This window comes from Thunnus albacares, chromosome 23 (genome assembly GCF_914725855.1).
Source record: "Thunnus albacares chromosome 23, fThuAlb1.1, whole genome shotgun sequence".
Classification (NCBI taxonomy): domain Eukaryota; kingdom Metazoa; phylum Chordata; class Actinopteri; order Scombriformes; family Scombridae; genus Thunnus; species Thunnus albacares.
In genome coordinates, this window is record NC_058128.1 from 6,061,810 (window position 1) to 6,081,903 (window position 20,094).

Here is a 20,094-nt window from a genome sequence, read left to right on the forward strand (position 1 = left end):
TCAGAGAATTTTGGCGTTTTCATTTGTAAAAATGACTCAAAACTATTAATTAATTATCAAAATAGTTGGTTATTAATTTTCTGTTTACTAATAGATAGATAGATATAGATACCATTAGATTAATCGTTGCAGCTCTAGTTAAATTTTTATTTTTAAAAAAATCCAAAGTTTATAAATTTACACTAACTACTACTATATAAATCTAATTCGTAATGACTGTTTTAGCCTTAACGGACAACTGGTTAATATAACTTCCATTTGTCTGTGATAATGTCAACAACATTAAAGTGGTAACTTAAAAAAATGTCAAACTTTACAGAACAATGAGGACCAACCAACTGCAGCAAAGAAAAATCTTCTGATAGGAAACACAAGAAGAAGAAGAACTACAGACAGCTGATAGACAGACAGTCCAACAGACAGACGTTACAATGATCTCACAGGAAATTAGTGCCTAATAATCTCCAAAATATAAAAAATCTTGTACTGGAGTTTACACATAGTTAGAGAAACCATCCTGCGGTGTGACGGCGGCTTCAGAGGAAACGCTGACAAACTTTATGAGAATTTGGACGCAAGTTTTCAGGATATTTTGATCACAAATCAGACAGATTGACCTGTTGACCTGTAAAAATAAATGGCAGTTAACCACCTTTATTTGCCAACAAGGGTGCAAAATTAACTTTTTTATCCATCAGCCAAACATCTAGTGAACGTTGTTTTTTTTTGTCTGGTGAATGAAGTAAATCTACCAAACACTTGTGTATTTTACAGGTGACTTGTGCTAATTTTGTTGCCACCTGATTTAAAAACAGGAAATGAGTTGTGAGGGTCGCGAGAGGCAGCAGGTCGTCCGTGAAAACCTCCATCCAAGTTCAATTTATCTGATTAATCGGCTCGTTACCGACGCTGCAGACGCTCAAACACATGTGTCTCCAGCATCAGACGTATCTAAACATCATTTCAATGATTTATCCGACTGTGAGCAAGTGTTAAAGCACCTTTTTCATTCATGAAATTCAAACTAATATTACTTTTTTTTTTTTTTTAGTCGTCTTATTGATTTCCTTTGAATTTTATCAGTGTGATGATGTCACAGTTTAATGGACAGCTGCATAATTTCACTGATCATTTCATAATTTATTATTTTATGAATCATTTCAACTTTAGAGTGTTTTCACTATCATCTTTTTTTGTTTTTTTTTGTCATTGAGCCAAAGTTTTAACACTTTAGTGATTCAGGACAGAGTTGGACTGTCTGGTGAGAAAGCAGGAAGTGATTCTGCCAAAATAAGAGAAGTAATTTTTCCCTGTTTTATTTTATTTTATTTTTTTTAAATCTAAAATTAATTTTCCTGATCAGAATTCTCATGTGCGGCTTGTTTTACATGTTTGATGTGAGAATCTTTCAAGGTAAATTAAAATACTCAATTTTAAATCAGTGAACATTAAAAAAGGAAAATAACCGACAGTATTTTATATATTTTGCAACATGCAACCCTTTCACTCCAGCTTTAAGGGAATTTTTTTTAAAACTTTGGATCATCTATACAAAAAAGAAAATTCAAAAAAGTATTTTTCTTTCAATCTTTTGTCAGCCTGCTGATATTTCTATTGTTGCAACAGTGAAATCTGTGTTTCAATGTCACTTCTGTTGGATTTTTGAATCCAACAACCTTTTATGTTACAGGAATAGCTTCAGATTTTTGGGGGAAAAACACTTATTTGCTTTGTTGTTCGGAGTTAGATGAGAAAATTGATAAAACTCTCATGTTCGTCTGTTATAATATGAAGCTGCAGCCGGTAGACCGTTAGCTTAACGTAGATCCGCCTGCCAGCATCTCTAAAGCCTCTAAAGTCTTATTTATGCAGCTGTAGAGATGCTGCTGGAGGGTTTTTAACCTTTGGAGTTTAGACAGAGCAGACGAGCTGTAGCTTCATATTTAACAGACAGATATGAGATTTATTTTCATCTAAAACTAGACATAGAAAGCAAATAAGCAAATGTCCCAAAATGTTAAACTGCTCTTCTAAAGCTGCTTAGAACTAGAGCTGTGCGATATGATGATATTTATCCTGTAACCATAGAAACACCTATCGTTTCATATTATGCTGTATCGTTTATGTCGCAAATCAAACTCTTTATGGCAATATTTTTCTTCATTTGGACGATGGTTTTTGTTATACTTTACGGCATGGATGCAGGCAGGAAATATGCATGAAAGCGACACAAACAAAAATGGAGGACAGTGAACGAGACACAGAACGGGGTTAATTCTGACCAGTCGGGGCAAAACGAGGAGCTCGTAGACAAAAAGAGGGGCAACCTCTGTCACATGGACGTGGTCTGGCGGTACTGATTCTCCAGACTTCAGCTGATCAGAAAGAAGCCTCAGAGCCAGTTCCCAACCACAAAAAAAATGCAAAAAATAATATTTAACTGGAGAAACAACCTCACAAGCTTCCACACAATGGAAAATACTCCTTTAACAACAACAACAACAACAACAAATGCCACTTCAATAATAATGAAAATATGCCTCTTCTATAATGTATAAAGGAGGGTTTTTATGAAATAAAGCCTGCAGGCGTTAGGATATCGTTCGGCAAGGAAAACCTCTTGCACAAAACGCAAAGATCTGCTCTGATGCGGACTCAAACGGGCCTGAACAGACCAGAGTTTCTGGCTGACGATCTCTAACAAACGAGGACCGCAGTGACCTGGGTGTGTAGTTCCTCTCTTTCTCTCTTAAACCCCAGAAAAAGGGCGTCGTCGTCGTCACACTCTGATTGGCCGAGAGGGGAAACGCACCCAGCTGCTCTTAATTACTACTCGGGTAATTACAGGTGACCTGAAAAACCCTCCAAACAACTCAGAGGGATTTCTGACATTCAGCTACACGGATTCGGGAGAATAAGTGACTGCTGCAGCGGTTTTAGGTATGAAAAGTCCGTAATTCTCCATGTGGTCATTTTATATAAACTACTTATTCATTTAATTTACAGAAAATGTGCTACAACATCACCTGTATCGGGTTATGAGATTTCGGTCGTATCGCACAGCCCTACTGTACCTACAGCCGATACTTTATGCTGATATTCAAATTTATTTTTTAAAAATACGATCAAATATTTGCAGATTATTAACATCTAACCAAAGATCTGATGTAGAGACTTTGGTGCAAACTCTTGAGAAGCTAATCGAGTTACATCTGCATGACGTTTGTCGTAAACGACTGACTCTCTTCTTCTTTTTATGTTCATTTTAATTGTGATGTTTTTTATTTTTATTACTGACAAGCAGGCAGATAAAACCGGCTGTTCCGTGTGAATCAACTACAGCGAACATGTTAATCCGTTCCACCGCTACCGTCTGTCGTCGTTTTATTCTCGGATGATGATACTTCTGTGCGTTCATACAGCTCTTTCTTCCTCTGTAGTCAGTTTGTTCTGAGTCACGACTGGACTGAATTCAATAAGTTTCATGTGAGAACACTGAGATTAAAAAAAAAAAAAAAAAAAAAGTCCTGTTGGTCACATAAAGAGAAAAAAAAACAAAACAAAAACAACAACAGAGACAACAGGACTCAACATGCACCACGTGATTAATTTCTTCCTCTTAACAAAAAAAAAATCAATCACTTTGTTCCAATTCACTGATGCACTTTCCAATCTGTCAGAACTGTTTTGTTGTTTTGGCACCCTTAGTTTATTTTCAGAGTTAGTTTTGATGATGATGATGATGATGATGTATTTTTGGCTTGTGTTTTTGTCCAAATAAAAAATATTCTCGAGATATAACAGAGACGGTTTGTTCAGTTAATGTTTGACACGACTTTTTGATTTCACAAACTCTAAACACGCAGGTTCTGTTTCTATTTCTGCTTTAAAAAGCCTTAAAATGTCCTAAAAGTTCTTAAATTGTCTTAAAATTGACACATTTTAAGGTCTTTTTTGTCAGATTTAATGAAACATTTGATAATCTGTGAAACCCAAACCTGCCTTCATACCTTCCTGCTTCATAATTAGCTGTCAAGATGAGACATATTTTGCTGTAACATACAGTAACTTTTACTTGTTTTACATCTCTCAATTCATACTAATGTTTTCTGCTAATTATCTCCCTCTTTAGAGTCAAAGTTTAGACAAACAACCTGTAGAAAAACAACCTTTACAACATGCTTGTTGTCCAATAAAAGCTCACAATGAAATGTGGATTTAATACAAATATATTTATTAACAAATACAACTTCCTAAAATAGTCGAATTGACAGTTTACATTCTCACAGTTTTAATTTAATCTAAAATTCATGTTTCAGAGGTTGATTTAAAATTGGATTAAATGTACTCAGAGTTTAATTAAAGCTCTGATGTCAGTAGTCACCTACTAACAAACTGAGTTATTAAACGGTAAATAAGTTGAGAAAAATCACTCATCTTTAAGTGTCTGTGTTAACTGTAATTTAGAAGGAAAGTCGATGGATTCAGTGTCTCTTCTGCAGTTTGTTTGCAGTCATTTAAACCGCATTTACATTTTGCCTGGTACAAGAGACCCAATTCTGATTTTTTGCTCACATTTCTCACAAATCGGATATTTATTATTATGAACGTGTAAACAGGAAAAAAGCACATGGAATCAGATATTCTCAGATCCGTTTTGGGCCTCAATCATATGTGGAAATAAATCTGATAGTGATCAGATATCTGCCAATGCAACTGTCTTATACTTTTTCGCATTTTAATGACGTATAATGTTACTTTCATATGCGAGTGTAAACACAGGTATCGGATATCGGTCACTTGTAAAAGTGGATGTAAACAGACGGTCAGAAAAATCAGATAAAAGGCAGAAAATGGGACCTGGGCATCAGGATATGCAGCGTAAATGCAGCTTTAGTCCAAGAAAACAGAATAATATATTTATTATATATTTATCAGCTCTTCATTTCAAGTTTCTGTTTAATCTCTGCTGCATTTAATAACTTCACTGCTGAGAAAATGCAGCTTTGTTTTGTGTGTAAATTAAAGGCCACAGTTGTGCAGAGAGAGTTTAACATCTTGTATAAATGTTAAACTTCCCTAATTTCTATCATACTGTTTATTATTTTGTGAGATAAAATACAGTTTAAACTCATGATTTTGGGACGTTAAATGTTTTTTTTTGCATCATTTCCAGTTCATCATTTGAGCAGATTAAGACTTTTTCTGTTAAAATGTTTCTAAAAAATGTTTTAAAGTTATCGTAGCTGCTCATTTCACCACTTTTGGTTCCCTAGTGGTTGATGGGAGGTTTGATCTATGCAGCATCCACATGTCGCTCCAGACAAACTTTAAAAATGTAAAAAAAAAAAAAAAATCCAGAAAGTCCAAAAATTAAAATAAACCGACTGTACATTTAGTTTTCAGTGTTTGCTCGGCTTGAAGTCCACCTTTTTTTTTTTTCCCCCGTGGCGCCGTCATCAGCTGTCCCCTCCCTCGAGGACGGGCAGGAACGGCAGGTCGGTGCTGCCCAGGTAGGTTCTGCCTCGGTGCTGGAAGACGTCGCTGATGGCCCACGTCAGCCGGCCTTCGGGGTCGTGCAGCGTTCCCACGAGCTCGCAGTCCAACCCGAGCTCCAGGACCAGAGCGTAGCGCGGCAGCAGCAGGTTGTAGCCGCTCAGAGGAATCACCTGGAAACACAAACACAGTCAGTTATACGTGAGAGCTGATCAATGCTGCAGTATTCTGGTTATTTATATAAAAAAGATCTTAATTTGAAACAATTTAAAGCCTACAAAGGATGTTATAAGATTAGTTAGATTTCATTTGGTTTGATTATACTGGAGTCTGTCAAATGGCAAATATTTAGCATGTACTATACTACTGTTTTGTCTCATTTTAGCCCATTTACTACAGATAATATAGATTTTATATCAACTATTAAAAGCATCATAGTGGTTTAGATGTTTGAATGTTTTTTCTACCTACAGAAGCAGGAAGCTGCTGGTTTACTGAAGCGTCAGTAAGGTGTGAAAATCAGCTTTAAACCCGCTAAAAAAATGTTGTTTATTCCTGGCAGTGAACATGTTTCTGACTTTAATTTTACTTCTAAGTTATATTATTGTTTCATGGTAATGTGTTGCAGACTTTTCCGTTCAGTTTTCATCACCACAGAATAATAACTGACGACAAGACTGAAACTAACGATTCATCATCCATTAATCTGTTGATTATTCTCTCAATTAATCGTTTTGTTGATGTCATTTCAGTGAAAAATACCCGTTAAAATTTCTTAGAGCTGACAGTGACGTCTGATCAACAATCTAAAACCTGAAGATATTCAGTTTACGATCATGTACGACACAGAAAAACAGCAAATTAATTTTCTGTTGACTAATTGATGAATCTTTGCTACTAACAGCTGCAGCTCTGATCTGCGACTTTTCTCAATCAAATTAATTGTTTGATCTCTGAAACATCACAAAATAGTAAAAAAAAATACATGTCATAGCTTCACAAAACACAATATGACGACTTCAAATTGATTCTTTGGTTCAACCAACAGTTCAAAACACAAAATATATTCAATTTACAAAAGTATCATAAAAACAGAAAACTGAAAAATCCACATTAGAGGAGTTTGACTTTAAAGATTGATCGAGCACCAATTAGCCAACTAATCGTTTCTGTTCAGTTACAGGGATTAATATACCTTCATACACACTGTGCTTATAGTATTTTTATTCTGTATTATATTCAGTCGGCCAAATAACTGCCTGTATGTGGACATAACGGGCTCCTGGAACGACCTGCCTGACGAGATAAGGCTCCGCAGAATCAGCAACTTCTTTTAAATCGCTTCTTAAAACCCATTTCTACAGACTTGCTTTTATGTAATGTTGTCTTTCCATCATCTTTCTATTGTCTTTTAATCTTTTTATCATCTCTTTATTGTTTTTCTTTGTCTTTCTTTGTCAGACCTGTAACTGTTTCCTGTGTCGTGTCTTTGCTTTGCATCGTACTGCTTTTGCTTTGTCTGTCAAAGCACTTTCTGTTTTTAAAGGTGCTATATAAATAAAGATTTTATTATTATTATAATAATGTCATCACACATCGGGAGGAAGTGGGAGCGTTTATGGTGAAGATACAGGACGTGTTGTTGTTGTACTGAGAGTCAAGTCACCTCAAAAAGGTCTTTTTCCCGTCTACTACCAGTTTAAATGCTCCAGAACAACAACAAAAGGAGTCTTGATGTGATGGATAAAGTCTCAAAAGTCTGCTTATTGATTTTCATACCTTATTAAAAATCAGTGGAAACCAACAGCTGCGTGAAATGTGGAAAAAAACCAGATTATAAAATATAAAACACCAGAAAAATGGTTGGCAGGAACGATAAAGTGTGTAAACAAATGGAGACATTTCGATTTTCAATAAAGTTTTCTACTTAGGGCTGATGTTTTACTAAGTAATCACTTCGTCCAATTAGGTTTAACTGAGCTTCAGTACTTTTCTCTTAATGGGAGTTTTCCTGCAGCTGAACTGGAATCACTGGTCCGCAGCTCATTTAACATTTTAAGAGACGTTTCTCCGTCTGCGTGACCTCGACTGACATTTCCCAGAGTTCACTGGGAGTTCACAATCCTGCTACACACACACAACTGCAGGACGATGTGACAAATATCTTTAAGTGTGTGTGACAGAGGAGTGTATTCAACTTAAAATGTGTGTGTTTTGGTCTAACAAATCCGTGTGTGTGTGTGTGTGTGTGTGTGTTAAAGGGTCTTGGCCCTGTCCTGTGAGATTTCACACTATCTGGTCTCATTGCAGCCCAGAACAAAGCCTGTTATTCTCCACCGAGTGACAGACAAAACAATCGTGAATCACACAGCGTTCCACAAGGAGCAAATGCATCATGGGAAAGTAGATTTGGTTATAACTACTGATAACGCTGCTACGCTGCACGGCCTTAAATGTTATTTGAATATCAGGATGTGGAGTTTGAGGGGGGGGGGAAGAGTGTTTGGAAGCTGAAAACATTTTCTGGATCAAAGTAGCAAAATCACAAATATCTTCTGTTGATATTCAATCATTTTTAGTTTAATATTTGTTGAAAACGATTTAGTTTCCACCAGAATATAAGAACTTTCAGTAAGTGATTAGTTGTTTTGATTCATACTGTGAGTTTTAATGCTAATTAAATATCATGCTGCAGTATTTTTACCTATTTTCTAAGTTACAACAGCTACAGATGTATGTTTTGGCGTCTTAAATCCTCTTTATTTACTAAATTTAAATAATATTTAACTATTAATAAGAAAACAAGGATCAGAATCATCTGTACTTCTCTGTGATTATATAGTTTTTCTTTTTTAAGTTCTTATTTTTATTTAAATACAAAACCAAAAGCACAATTACATCAAATTAAGTCCCACGTAAAGCTAGACACTCACCAAGAGAGTTATTATTGTAATTATAATATGTTTGTTTTCTCTTAAGTAAATAAAAAATATTAACATTAACAGAAATGTGCAAAAGTTTGAGCCACTTTAGATGTTTCATGCAAAACCATCAACCATCTGCAGCATGACAACGACTCCAAACACGCAGCCAGAGTCATAAAGAACTAATTTCAGTAACAAGAACAACAAGGAGTCCTGCAGCAGATGGTCCGACCCCCCCAGAGACCTGATCCCAACATCATGGAGTCGGTCTGGGTTTTTAAGAGACAGAAGCAGCTGAACTGTTTTAAAAGGCAAAGCTGATTCATGTCATTTAGGTTTTTTTCTGTTTATTTAACTTTTAGTGCCTAAAACTTTTGCACAGTACTGTACATACACGGATGAGCCACTTTTAGACGCTAATAACATAATTTCGGGTAGTAAACGCGCTTCTTTTCTCCAGTTTTCTCCTGAGATCATATCTAGCTCTAACTAGAAGTTTTGGAAATATTCAGAAATAATCAATAATGTGATTAAAACCCTCCCAGTGGCACCAACCTTGGCCAGGAAGCGTTTGACCGCCGGGTATGGGGCGATCATGTCCAGGAAGGGAGGCATGAACTTCCGAAATCGAGGTGTTGTTATGCCGACCAGGAATGTCCCGTGGTCACTAAGGCGGATGTTGTCAGGGTAACCGATCATGTTGTCCATGATGATCTCCTTCGTTCCAGCTTTGGGGCCTTTGAGCCAATATCTGAGAGAAGAGTCAGACTCAGTATTTGTCCTCTGAGTAACTGATGTGGATCTTATCGTGCGTGTTTACCTCAGTATGCGTCCGATGCTCGTCTCCGCCAGTAGCAGGAAGTGTTCGTCGGGCGACAGGACGATGCCGTTGGGCATGTAGAGAGAATCCAGCAGGACCTTCACACTTCCTGTCTGAGGATCGTAGGACAGAAGACGACCGAGGCTGTTCAGCTCGATCACCTGAAACATCGGACAGTTCGGTTCAGTCGACTTAAACTTATTTTAACTTTCTGTGACTTTGTTCAGTTTAGTTTGGTTTCGCTGAGGAAGACCACACTTGAAAGCTCTGGAGAAAGCTACTATGTGGACCTTGAGTTAAAATTTTATACATCAAACTAACTTTAAATTTATCTTAGCTCTTTATTTTAGTTAAACTTTGTCATTTTAATTTAATTAAGATTAATTTATTTTAGTTAAGTCTGGCTTTGTTTAGTTTATGTTAGCTTATTTTGTTAAGTTTAGCTTAGTTAAGCTTTGTTTATCACAAAACAAAAGTTTAGTGTTGCTTAAGTCTAGCAATTAAGCACAGTTTAGCTAACTTAATTTGAGCTAAAATTAGCCTAGTTTAGTATAATTTAGTGCTTAATTAAGTTTAGTTAAGCTTGGCTTAGTTTAACTTGGTTTATCTTAGCTTAATTTAGTTTATTATTTTATTTATTTTAGCTTTCTAGTTAGGCTTTGTTTATCTTTTGTTTAGTGTTGCTTAAGTTTACCTATCTATCATAGTTTAGCTAACTTTAATTTAGGTAAGCTTTGCCTAATTTTCTATAATTTAGTTTAACTAGGCTTTATTTAGTTTAGTTCAGAGTAATGGAAGCACTGGAATAAATTAGATCTACTTATGAGGGAAAGGAAAGTATAGAATTTCATAGAAAATATAAAAATCTATGTTTAATTTTGCCATTTGTTGCATTAAGTATTCAACCCTTTCCATAAATATTGTGTTTTTAATGTCATGTTTTTATTTCTATAGTTTCACCTCCAACAATCTGGTCCTTGACAGTTAGTATCTTGAAAACTTGTGGTTGGATTTCTAATATTTACAGTGAATATTTGTGATCTGTGCCCATCACAAGTGTGCAGCAACTTGCTGAAATGAATGGATGTTTAGCATTTTCCTTTTTTGGTAAAAATCGGCCGGATGAACAACAAGAGGCCTGAGTGTCCTTGTGTGTTTTGGAGGGTTGCAGTTACCAAGCAACGATGAAAAAAAAAACTTAATGGACCCTGAATGCATCAGCCTTCCTGTGCCTGGTTACTTGTTAGAAGACCAAAGTGTTTCCTAGAACAGTCACACACCCGCTTCTTACATCATTTCACCTCTTTTCAACTCTTCTCGACGCTTCACTGTGCTTTTAAAATTCACATCTAGAAAGAGAATTATTTTAAAGCTTCTAACTGGCACTGAACTTATCCATATTTCTCTGCATCTGACCTCCAGTTTGACGTGTCTGCGTCCCCAACGACTGGAAGAGTCTGTGAAATAAATGATGCCAGTCTGGGAGGAAATGTCGAGGCCGTTTAAAAAGGCGAAGGGAACGCCGTCAGCACCTGAGGACGGAGAGGAGAAACGAAGCAAAGACGGGTCACAGACGGAGAATGAATCTGCAAATTATGATTAACTTGGCTTCATGCATATCAACAAACACACACACACACACACACACAAACACACTCTCTCTCTAAACCTTGTGAATTAGCCAGCAGCAGAGTTTTTTCTCCAGTTTTAGGGTTGACGCTGTGAAGCCCAAAGTAAGAGTCGGCGACTATCAGCTGACCGTGACGATCCAGACGAACGCCGTGAGGACGACCACACGAAGGCTCATAATCTGTGCTGCTGCCTGCAGACACAAAAGACACAAAATACTTTTGTTTGTGTTTTCTGGCTACTGAACCAATTTTGTGATTACACGCTCACATATACTGATGATTATCTGCTTTAACAAACTGAGAAAATGATGCAGAGATAAAATCTAAACTAAAAAAGACATGAAAACATCCTGATTTTAAAAAAAAATGTTAATCTATATTTATAATGTATTTGACATGGATTTATGTTTTTGATGCATCAAAGAAAGTTCTGCTGGAACATACTGTTCCCTCCAGTTTGTAGTTAAATATGGTTACAGGAAGTGTAGAGAAACAGAGAAGAAGAAAAGAAAATAATCTCCTGATTTATGTTGCTAACAGGCCTGAGTCCCTCTGAGTTATTGAGAAAATTAAAGATGAAACAACAGAATGTTTGAACTGTGAAATACTGAGACTAGATAGCATCTTAACATACTTCAGATACTTTATAAAGAACTGGGGTTAAAAGGAGAAGTTCATATTTTTTCAAGTGTATTTTAACACAATACTGACGTGCCCACATGTACATTAAAGGAGTTATTGGTCACTGTAATTGGCTAAAATAAAGATCTCTTCCTAAAATTAATGTAAGTGATGTTTATGTTCATCTGCAGACAGTCTGAGTTACACAAATCAAGTGTTTATCTTCTCGGGCTGCAACTAACGATTATTATCATTATCAGTGAATCTGCTGATGATTTTCTGGATGAATCATTTACTAAAAAAAAAAAAAAAAAAACAGTGACAAAACGGCACAGTGATGTCTTCAATTTGTTTGCTTTGTTTGACTTATATTTCAAAACCAAACAATATTCAATTCAGTGTCAAATATGATGAAGAAAAAAAGAAATTCATCATGTTTGAGAGGCTGAAAGTAGAGAATTATTTGCTTGAAAAATTACTGAAGCTTTGGCTTTGAAGCCAATTCAATTCAATTTCTGTCAACCGACAAAAAAGATTAATCAAAACTTTTGCTGTGAGATTCCCTCTTTGTGCTTCAACATACAGAACAAAGAAGAAACCGTGTACAACATAGGCTGCAACTTTGGAATCCAATTAATTTGATTAAGTTACACTGCTGAAGCTTCATATTAACTTCAGATGTACTTTTGAAGTCAGTTTAACGACGACTGTGGATTTTGACCTCCATCTCTTACACTGAAATTGATTTAAGAAAAAAATCTTTGTGTCCATTTTGAACAGGAGAAACAGCAAAAAGAAACTCTTTCATATGTGCATGTGAGTATTTTAAGACTTGAAAAAATTAATGAAAAAATGTGAAAGTATCCTTTAAACTTAAGCAAATTACTAAAACTAATAAGAGCTGGGATGCAAACAAGAGCTACTTTTTCTTTCCATCTATTGAACTTTAAAGAAAATTAACTAATGATGAAAAAACTTCAGCACCAAAACACAGGCTGCAGTGTTGAAAAGAAGAAAAAACAAAAACAGTCACACACTGTGCAGGAAAAAGAGCCAAATAGGACGAGAGGAAGAATAGCGTCATCTCTGAACGAAACACTAACCGCATTCTGGTAAATTCTGGCCCATGTGGGTGACGAGGGTGAGGCTGTCGTCTGGACCGATCCTCCACAACTTCCCGTCAACTGTTCCTGTGTACACGTTACCTGGAAAAAGACACACAAACGCACTTTTTCAGGTTGATTTTTTTAGTGTTTTATGGGTGAAAAAGCAACAGAAAAGACATTTAAACCTTCACGGGACACTTTATAATATAAGAGAGAACATTTTTTTACTAATGTGTGGAAAAGAAAAACTACAAAAAGCAACCAGGTATCCAAGCAGATCAGTTCAAGATCTACGACACAGGCATCCATCAAAGGTCTGGAGCAGATAAGAGGGTCAAAGGTCAAAGTCCCTGACAAGAAAAACCTCGGAGAGTCAAAAGAAAATCTGTCTACAAAGTGTAAATCACTTGTGTAACTCAGACACAGATAAGATCCAGCACACTCACCCTCCTCATCGGCAGTGAAGGATTCTGGTCCGTGTAGTTTCCCAGCAAATAGTCTGCGGCCCTTCTGGAGACGGGTGTTGACGGCCAGCGGCCCCTCGAGGGCCGGAGGAGGCCCCTTCAGTCTGGAGGAACATATTTAACTGTTACTTCAGGTTTTCTTGGTATAAATAATCTCTAGATAGAATATTTATCTGACAGTTAATGGAATAAGATGGAAAACACACTTTTAATGACTAATAAGCATGTTTATCTTTTAAAATATTTCTGATTAAGAACATTTATACAGTTTATGTGCATCTTCTTATGATGTCAAAACACTTCAACCAGGATTAATGTGTATTTTTTTTTAGCTCGTTATTGCATCCAACAAGTGTGCAGCATCAGAGGGATTGGAGCTGAAACGATAAGTCGATCGGCAATGATTTTAGAAACAATTAATCGTGATATTTCAAGCAAAAAACAAAATAAAACACCCAAATCATCTGGTTCCAGCTCTTCAAATGTGAGGATTTTCTGCATTTCTCTTTTATATCATTATAAAGTGAATATATTTGGGTTTTGGACTGTTGGACAGAAAAAAAACAAGATATTTTAAGATGTTATCTTGGTTTTTTTTTTCCTTTTTTCACTATTTTCTGACATTCTATGAACAAAAACATGAATAAAAAATAATCAGTAGATTAGAATTTGTTAGCTGAGCAACACAAAATCATTTTCATTATCTATTGATCTGACAATAATCTTCTCAATAATTGATTCATTCATCTTTTGAGCCTCCGATGCTCATCAGAAGTTTGCAGAGTCCATCTTCTAATCGCTTGTTTGGACTAAAACTCAAAGATATTCAGTTTACAACAATGTACATTTTTGCTTGAAAATGACTTTAGCGATTAATCGATTATCAAACTACACGCTGATTAATTTTCTGTCACTCGACTTACTGAACCAAACCAGAGTGTACGTTTGCATGTTTGTACTGTTCATACTTACACGTGTGGTTTGGGGTCGATGGGAGACGGCAGCAGATAAACTCCAACAGCCACAGCAAGCAGAACCACTGATAACGATCTTTTACCCAACCTGACAACGAAAAACACAGCTGGGAATGACTAAAAGACACATTTAAAACACACTGGCTAAATTATCTAACAAGGGCAGTGAAGAGGATTGTTACTGAGGATGTAATCTGTTAATGTGACAGAGCAGCGGTGATGTGTGTTGTTTTAAATGTTTTTATCTTTTCCAGTAAATTCCTCATACTGTGTTCACTGGGATACAAAAACATGTTGAAAAACGATAAAGAGTAAATTAAGTCAAATTTCAAAAAAATGGTTTAAGTAAATACAAGTAGAGTATTGTAATCAATTAAAAGAGCTACAACGTTTAGTCGATTGACAGATAATTAACAGCAACTATTTCGATAATCGAATAATCTTTACAGTCATTTTATAAAGTAAAAAAAGCAAAAATTAGCTGTTTTTTTTTTTAGAGGATTCAATGCTTTTCTTTGTCACACGTGATAATGAATTGAAAATGCAACCTTGGACTCTGGGAAATTGTATTATATGTTATATATTTCACTATTTTCCGACATTTAAAGACCAAACAATTAAATCAAGAATAATCAGCACATTAATCCACAATTTAAATAATCGTTAGTTGCAGCCCTTAATTAAAACAACAAATATCTTTAAAAAAAAATGTTATTCTGTGCACAAACCCCTAATTTAAAGTCAGGATCCCTTAAATCACAACATTTATAGGCTTAAATTATAAAAGTAAAGAAAAATGGAGTCTGATAAATTTATTTATTAAGATATTTTGAACATTTGGAATTTTCCGGTACAGGATACAAATCCTCTACAACAGACATACAACAATATACTTAATAAAAATAACAATAATTCCACAAATAATCACCTTTATAATTATATAAAATGTCCTTATTTGACCAGAGTTTGTCTGTCTTTAAGAGTTTACTGAGTTGTTTAGTTTGTAAACAATCAAACTGAGTCATTTTATCCCTAAAAGTTTCTTATTCCATGCAAATGTCACATTAATTTTAAAGTCCAGATGAAACGGCATTTCAAGACTTCCGTATCGTGACGTATTTCCGAGTGAAACAGGACAGACAGACGGGACGTAACGTTGGGAGGATTTTGATTTGAATGTTGAAAAGTGTCGTAATGAATCTGTCGCTAAAAGCTGAAGATTGATTGATTGATTGATTGATGGATTTGTTGGGTTTTTTTTGGCATTTATTGATAAACAGGTGCACAATATGACTGAGGATGTGATCTGAAAGGGTTAAAAAAAAGCATTTATACATTTCATCTCGACTTTAATATAAAAAGGGTTTTTAAAGCTGCTGTTTTTGTGTTTGCAGCTTATTATCTAGTTAATAAGTCAACAGTGTTGGGAGACACTTGCTGAGGTGAACTTTGACCTGTATGAGATGTTTCTCAGTGTCGTGGCTGTTAGACACAGTTATGCAAAGCAAACAGTCTGATTGAATCAAACTACAGATCAATATTTAAGTAAATCAATAAGATTGTAAAGTATTTACGTGGAATTCCTTTACATGATGTACAGGAAGAAACAAGTTCTTTCTTTAATGCTATCAGAAGTAAAAAGAAGATGGGGTGAAGCAGCAAAGATGTCAAAATTTTAACATGTTCAATTCCAACTTCCTTAAGTAGCTTTATTTATCTATTTTTGTTATTATCATTATTATTTTATTGTTATATTGAAGCTACATGATCCCTCTACTATCTGGAGTACAAGCTGTGTTTCCTGTCATGCATCATAATCCAAATGATATCGAGCTACATGTCTTCTACATCATTTTATGCATCTTCTCCATTGTTTTGTTGTTTAAGTGTCTTATTTCTTGGCTGTTTGCTTTAATTGAGTTTTGAAGCACTTTTCCTTTAAAAAAAAGGTGCCATATAAAACTTGAAGATCCACTCCAGACATGTTTTAAGACATATAATACTCTGCTTTGAATCATAATTAGTGTGTTTTTTCCACACAAAAGTTCAAAGACATCTACTCTTCTGCCTCATTAAAAAAAACAAAACAGGATTGGTTTCCAAACTAGTTGTGATGTCGTAAATCACACTTGACTTTAACTCAGATTTAAAGTGAGCTCAGAGAAAGTTTCCAGTTTCAGCAGCTGAATGTGAAAACAGACGTCTAGTGTGAAACTGTGCACAGTGAAGCTCAAACATCCAAGTTCAGGGACAATGAGCGGAGGGGACTTGTAACTCTGTTACGCAACCCAGTTTGTCACCTCTGGTGTCTCTGGAAACACTGGGATCTCCACTCTAATTCAACATTACATCTCGCTGGTTAATGTCCTGACTGCTGAGGGAGAAGGAGGGGAAACATTTATAAAAGAAAATTCCAGAGAGTAACCTGAGATTGTTCCCCGAGGAGCTTCAAAGCAGCACATACAATGATCTAAACTGTTGTTACTTCATCAGATAATCACTGATCAATGTGTCGGCTGAGACACGCTGACAAAGCTCTGCAGTGAACAGTGTCATGAAGAACTGTCATCAAAACCAGCTTGTTTTTAGATGAGACCTGCAGAAAGTATCTAAACTATATTCCATAATTTGTAGGTTATTTGTAGAAGCTGAATTCACTGTAGATCATAATATATTTTGGACTTTACCATTAAGCAATGTAGACAACTGCCTGGGCCTCCAATTAAAAGCTATAGATTTATTAGGGTGTTTAGATATGAAGAATATTAAATTATGTTACTATTCTAACTCGTTGTACCCTGAAATAACTTACAAAAGGCCCGAAAAGCGCTAACAACAGTCACTTCCAGGTGACAACTGGTGATCTGGGTGGTGGAGATATGAGAAATTGGCAAATTTGTTTATTTCTGTTGTCATTTTCAGCCGTAACTGTAACGTTTAAAGATATAGGCTAAACTTACAGTGGTCCGACGTATCTGCTGTTTCTGCTGTGTTTATTTTATGTGCTGTGTTGCTTTGTTAGCGTCTTTATAAACCAAATCTACCCAACAGCAACATCTCACTGCTGGTTAGGCTAACTGCCTGCTGCCTTTGTCATAATGGGAACCTACCTTACCACCACTTTACTCATTTATACTTACTTATGCCTACTTTTAATTACTCTTACTACTTATACTTATTTAAATACACAGGGGTTTTCTACCCGGAAGTTAATGTAAACAAATATCGTGATTGGTTCAATATTTCTATTATACTTCAACTTCAGAGGAAAACTTTGCAGGGTTTTGTTGAAACTTTATATAGTATTTCAGTGGACTATATACCAGCGCAAGAGACTGAAAATAGAGCCCCCCAACACTATCATTTGTCTTGTGTCTGCCACCTTTATTTTTCATGTTTTTGTTCCATCTTGGTATAAAATTCAAATCCCTACAGACACTTTTGTCTTTCAAAGCATGATTTTTTTTTCACTTTATAGCCCACGACACTCTAAAGGTGCATGTACAAACTGTGTACGCCGCACCAAGAACGCTCTCCAACTTTTCCCGACCTTTTACCCCGAGTCTAGACAGAAAACATGGCATAAGCAGCAACATGTCAGCAGAGCAGCAGCAGCAGTGACTGCTCTGTCTGTGTGTCTACACTGGAGGCGTTCAGGTGCAGTGTTAAGCGTAGGTCACCCGCGTGTTGGAAGCGCTCCGAGCAACAATACACATGACTGTAGTGACGCACGTAAAACGGACTAAAATAGACTTGAAGCGTAAATGAACACCTTGAGATTTCACTCACAAAAAACAACAATTAAAATACGATGTATTATTATTCATTAAACTATCCAGCATTATATAAAATAGTTTAATAGCTTCACCTTGAACACAAGTTAAGTAAATTTAAGTTCATTGTGCTGATAATTCCTCTATTTCACTCTTCACTTTTAAGTGGAAAATTTGAATGCAGTATCTTTACTAGGTGGTACGACACCAGCATTCCCAGTTAGAGAAAGGATGGAAGTAAACAGACAGACAGACTTTGCCTGAGGCCACCAATTCAGTAAACCCGCCCCTGGGAAGCAGCAGGTATCTGTTACAACTTCAACAACCGCCCACAGATTGTTAATCTGATTAATTACCTAAACCTGTGGGAGTAAACCTGCGGGTGTATTTAATTAATATAACTGCTGCTGGATACATTCAATTAATGCCGATAAGTAGACTGACTGTTAATGGTTTCAAAAGAAGTGTTGAATTGATTTCTACGTCGCGGGTGCTTTCACGACAATTAAAGTAAAATTAAACTGACAGATTTCTGAACGCGGTTTGGCGACGCAGAAATGACTCTCATACTTCTGGTGTTTGGACGAGTTAAAAGAAAACACCACAAACACTTTAAATATTCATTATGTGCGCGTGAGTTAAGAATGAATAAAGTGTCACACTTACATGGTTGAGTTCTGAGTCTTATCGTCGCCTCTTCCAGTTGAATCTGAGCGACGGGAGCAAATGAATTGACGCCAAAAGTTTATTTCCTAGGATGGCGAAGTTATAACCCGTCCACCTCTACTCCTGATTGGCTAGTTCTCGCTGCCTTCGTTGGTTGGATTGGTTGGGTGAGGAGTGAGATTGGTTAGAGTTAGGGAAACGATATAAAGATCAGCCAATCAGAGGCAGAGGAGGGCGGGACGTGACTTCGCCATCCTAGGAAAAGAAAATATCGCGAGTGGGACACGGAGAACAAAGTGTAAATAACATAAACAGCACATCCGGCTATGACTTAAAATAAAAGTAGTGTTGAGGCACAGTTTTCCAGTCTGTGCTCCTCTATGGTTTCAGACGTTTAGCAGTGGTGGAAAGTAACTAAGTACATTTACTCAAGTAATTTTGAATGGGATGCTACTTTATACTTCCACTCCACCACATTTCAGAGGGAAATATTGTACTTTCTACTCCACTACATTTATTTGACAGCTTTAGTTACTTTTCAGATGAAGATTTGACACAATGGATAATATAACAAGCTTTTAAAATACAACACATTGTTAAAGATGAAACCAGTGGTTTCCAACCTTTTGGGCTTTTGACGTCTTAGCGTGTAGTCGGGGTCACATGTCTATGAGTTGTGAACAGCTCCACCAAATAGTGATTTTTCCCTCTAAACTTCTCACATGCTTTCATTTCAATAAATGTTCAAATGATCCCATGTTTCACCAGAAATCAAAGATTAGAGAAAAAGTCCTAAAACTGAAAACAGATTTGTGATTTGTGAGAACTTTGATTTTCCTTCTTTCCTCTCCCATTAATCATCTCACGACCCCTCAGATTTAGCTGGTGACCCTTTGGAGGGGCCCGACCCCTAGGTTGGGAACCACTGGACTTAACTAGCTAACTGTATATAAAGTAGTGTAAACTAGCTCCACCTCCAGCAGCTACAACAGTAACATGCTGCTCTAACACTGATGCTTCACTATTAATAATCTAATGATGTCATAAATAATAATATATCAGTCAGAGGGACCAAACCACTACTTTTACTGCAATACTTTACCTACATCACGCTCATGATACTTATGTACTTTTACTGAAGTAGGATTTTTCATGCAGGACTTTTACTTGTAATGGAGTATTTCTACGTTACTGTATTGGTACTTTTACTTAAGTAAAGGATCTGAATACTTCTTCTACCACTGCTTTTCAGATAGTTAAACTCAGGTATTGAACCTGAATACAATTTTAAAGAAGGCTCTTAACTTGTACGAGTACTTCAATTTAAAGAGACACTGACTACACAACTGAGGGAAGTACTTTAAAGTCAGCATTGTGCATTGCTGAATTGACATATTTGCAGGACCGGGTGAATATTTTTTGTATTGGCCGCCTTCTGACTCCTGCACCTACTTCCCTCTGTGCTTTGTGTTTGTAAAATGAACACAAATTTATTTTACTAGATTTTAAAAATATATTCTGTCAAAGGGCCCCTCTGAACGACAGAGCAACAAGTAGGACTGCCACTAATAACTATTTCCACTTTTGATTAATCTGCCAATTATTTTCTAGATTAATTG

General features: G+C 36.2%; 1 protein-coding gene across 1 annotated transcript; it reads right to left on the reverse strand.

Annotated features, from left to right (window-relative positions):
- Window positions 1-1,206: 1,206 nt before the first annotated feature.
- On the reverse strand, window positions 1,207-18,550 carry zgc:194209 (uncharacterized protein LOC570908 homolog). The gene is made up of 9 exons (XM_044342800.1): window positions 18,476-18,550; window positions 14,035-14,124; window positions 13,045-13,166; window positions 12,596-12,697; window positions 10,910-11,062; window positions 10,657-10,772; window positions 9,241-9,401; window positions 8,976-9,171; window positions 1,207-5,669 (listed from the first exon to the last, which is right to left on the reverse strand). Coding segments are annotated over exons 1-9 (1,152 nt in total). The 5' UTR covers window positions 18,478-18,550; the 3' UTR covers window positions 1,207-5,459.
- Between the last annotated feature and the right edge of the window lie 1,544 nt (window positions 18,551-20,094).

Bases quoted from the DNA above. Each gene is read 5' to 3' on its own strand.
- zgc:194209 (XM_044342800.1), bottom strand. The intron at 10,773-10,909 runs GTTTAGAGAGAG...CTCCGTCCTCAG, and splicing joins GCTGCTGGCTAATTCACAAG to GTGCTGACGGCGTTCCCTTC. The intron at 5,670-8,975 runs GTTGGTGCCACT...TTGTGTTTCCAG, and splicing joins TCAAACGCTTCCTGGCCAAG to GTGATTCCTCTGAGCGGCTA.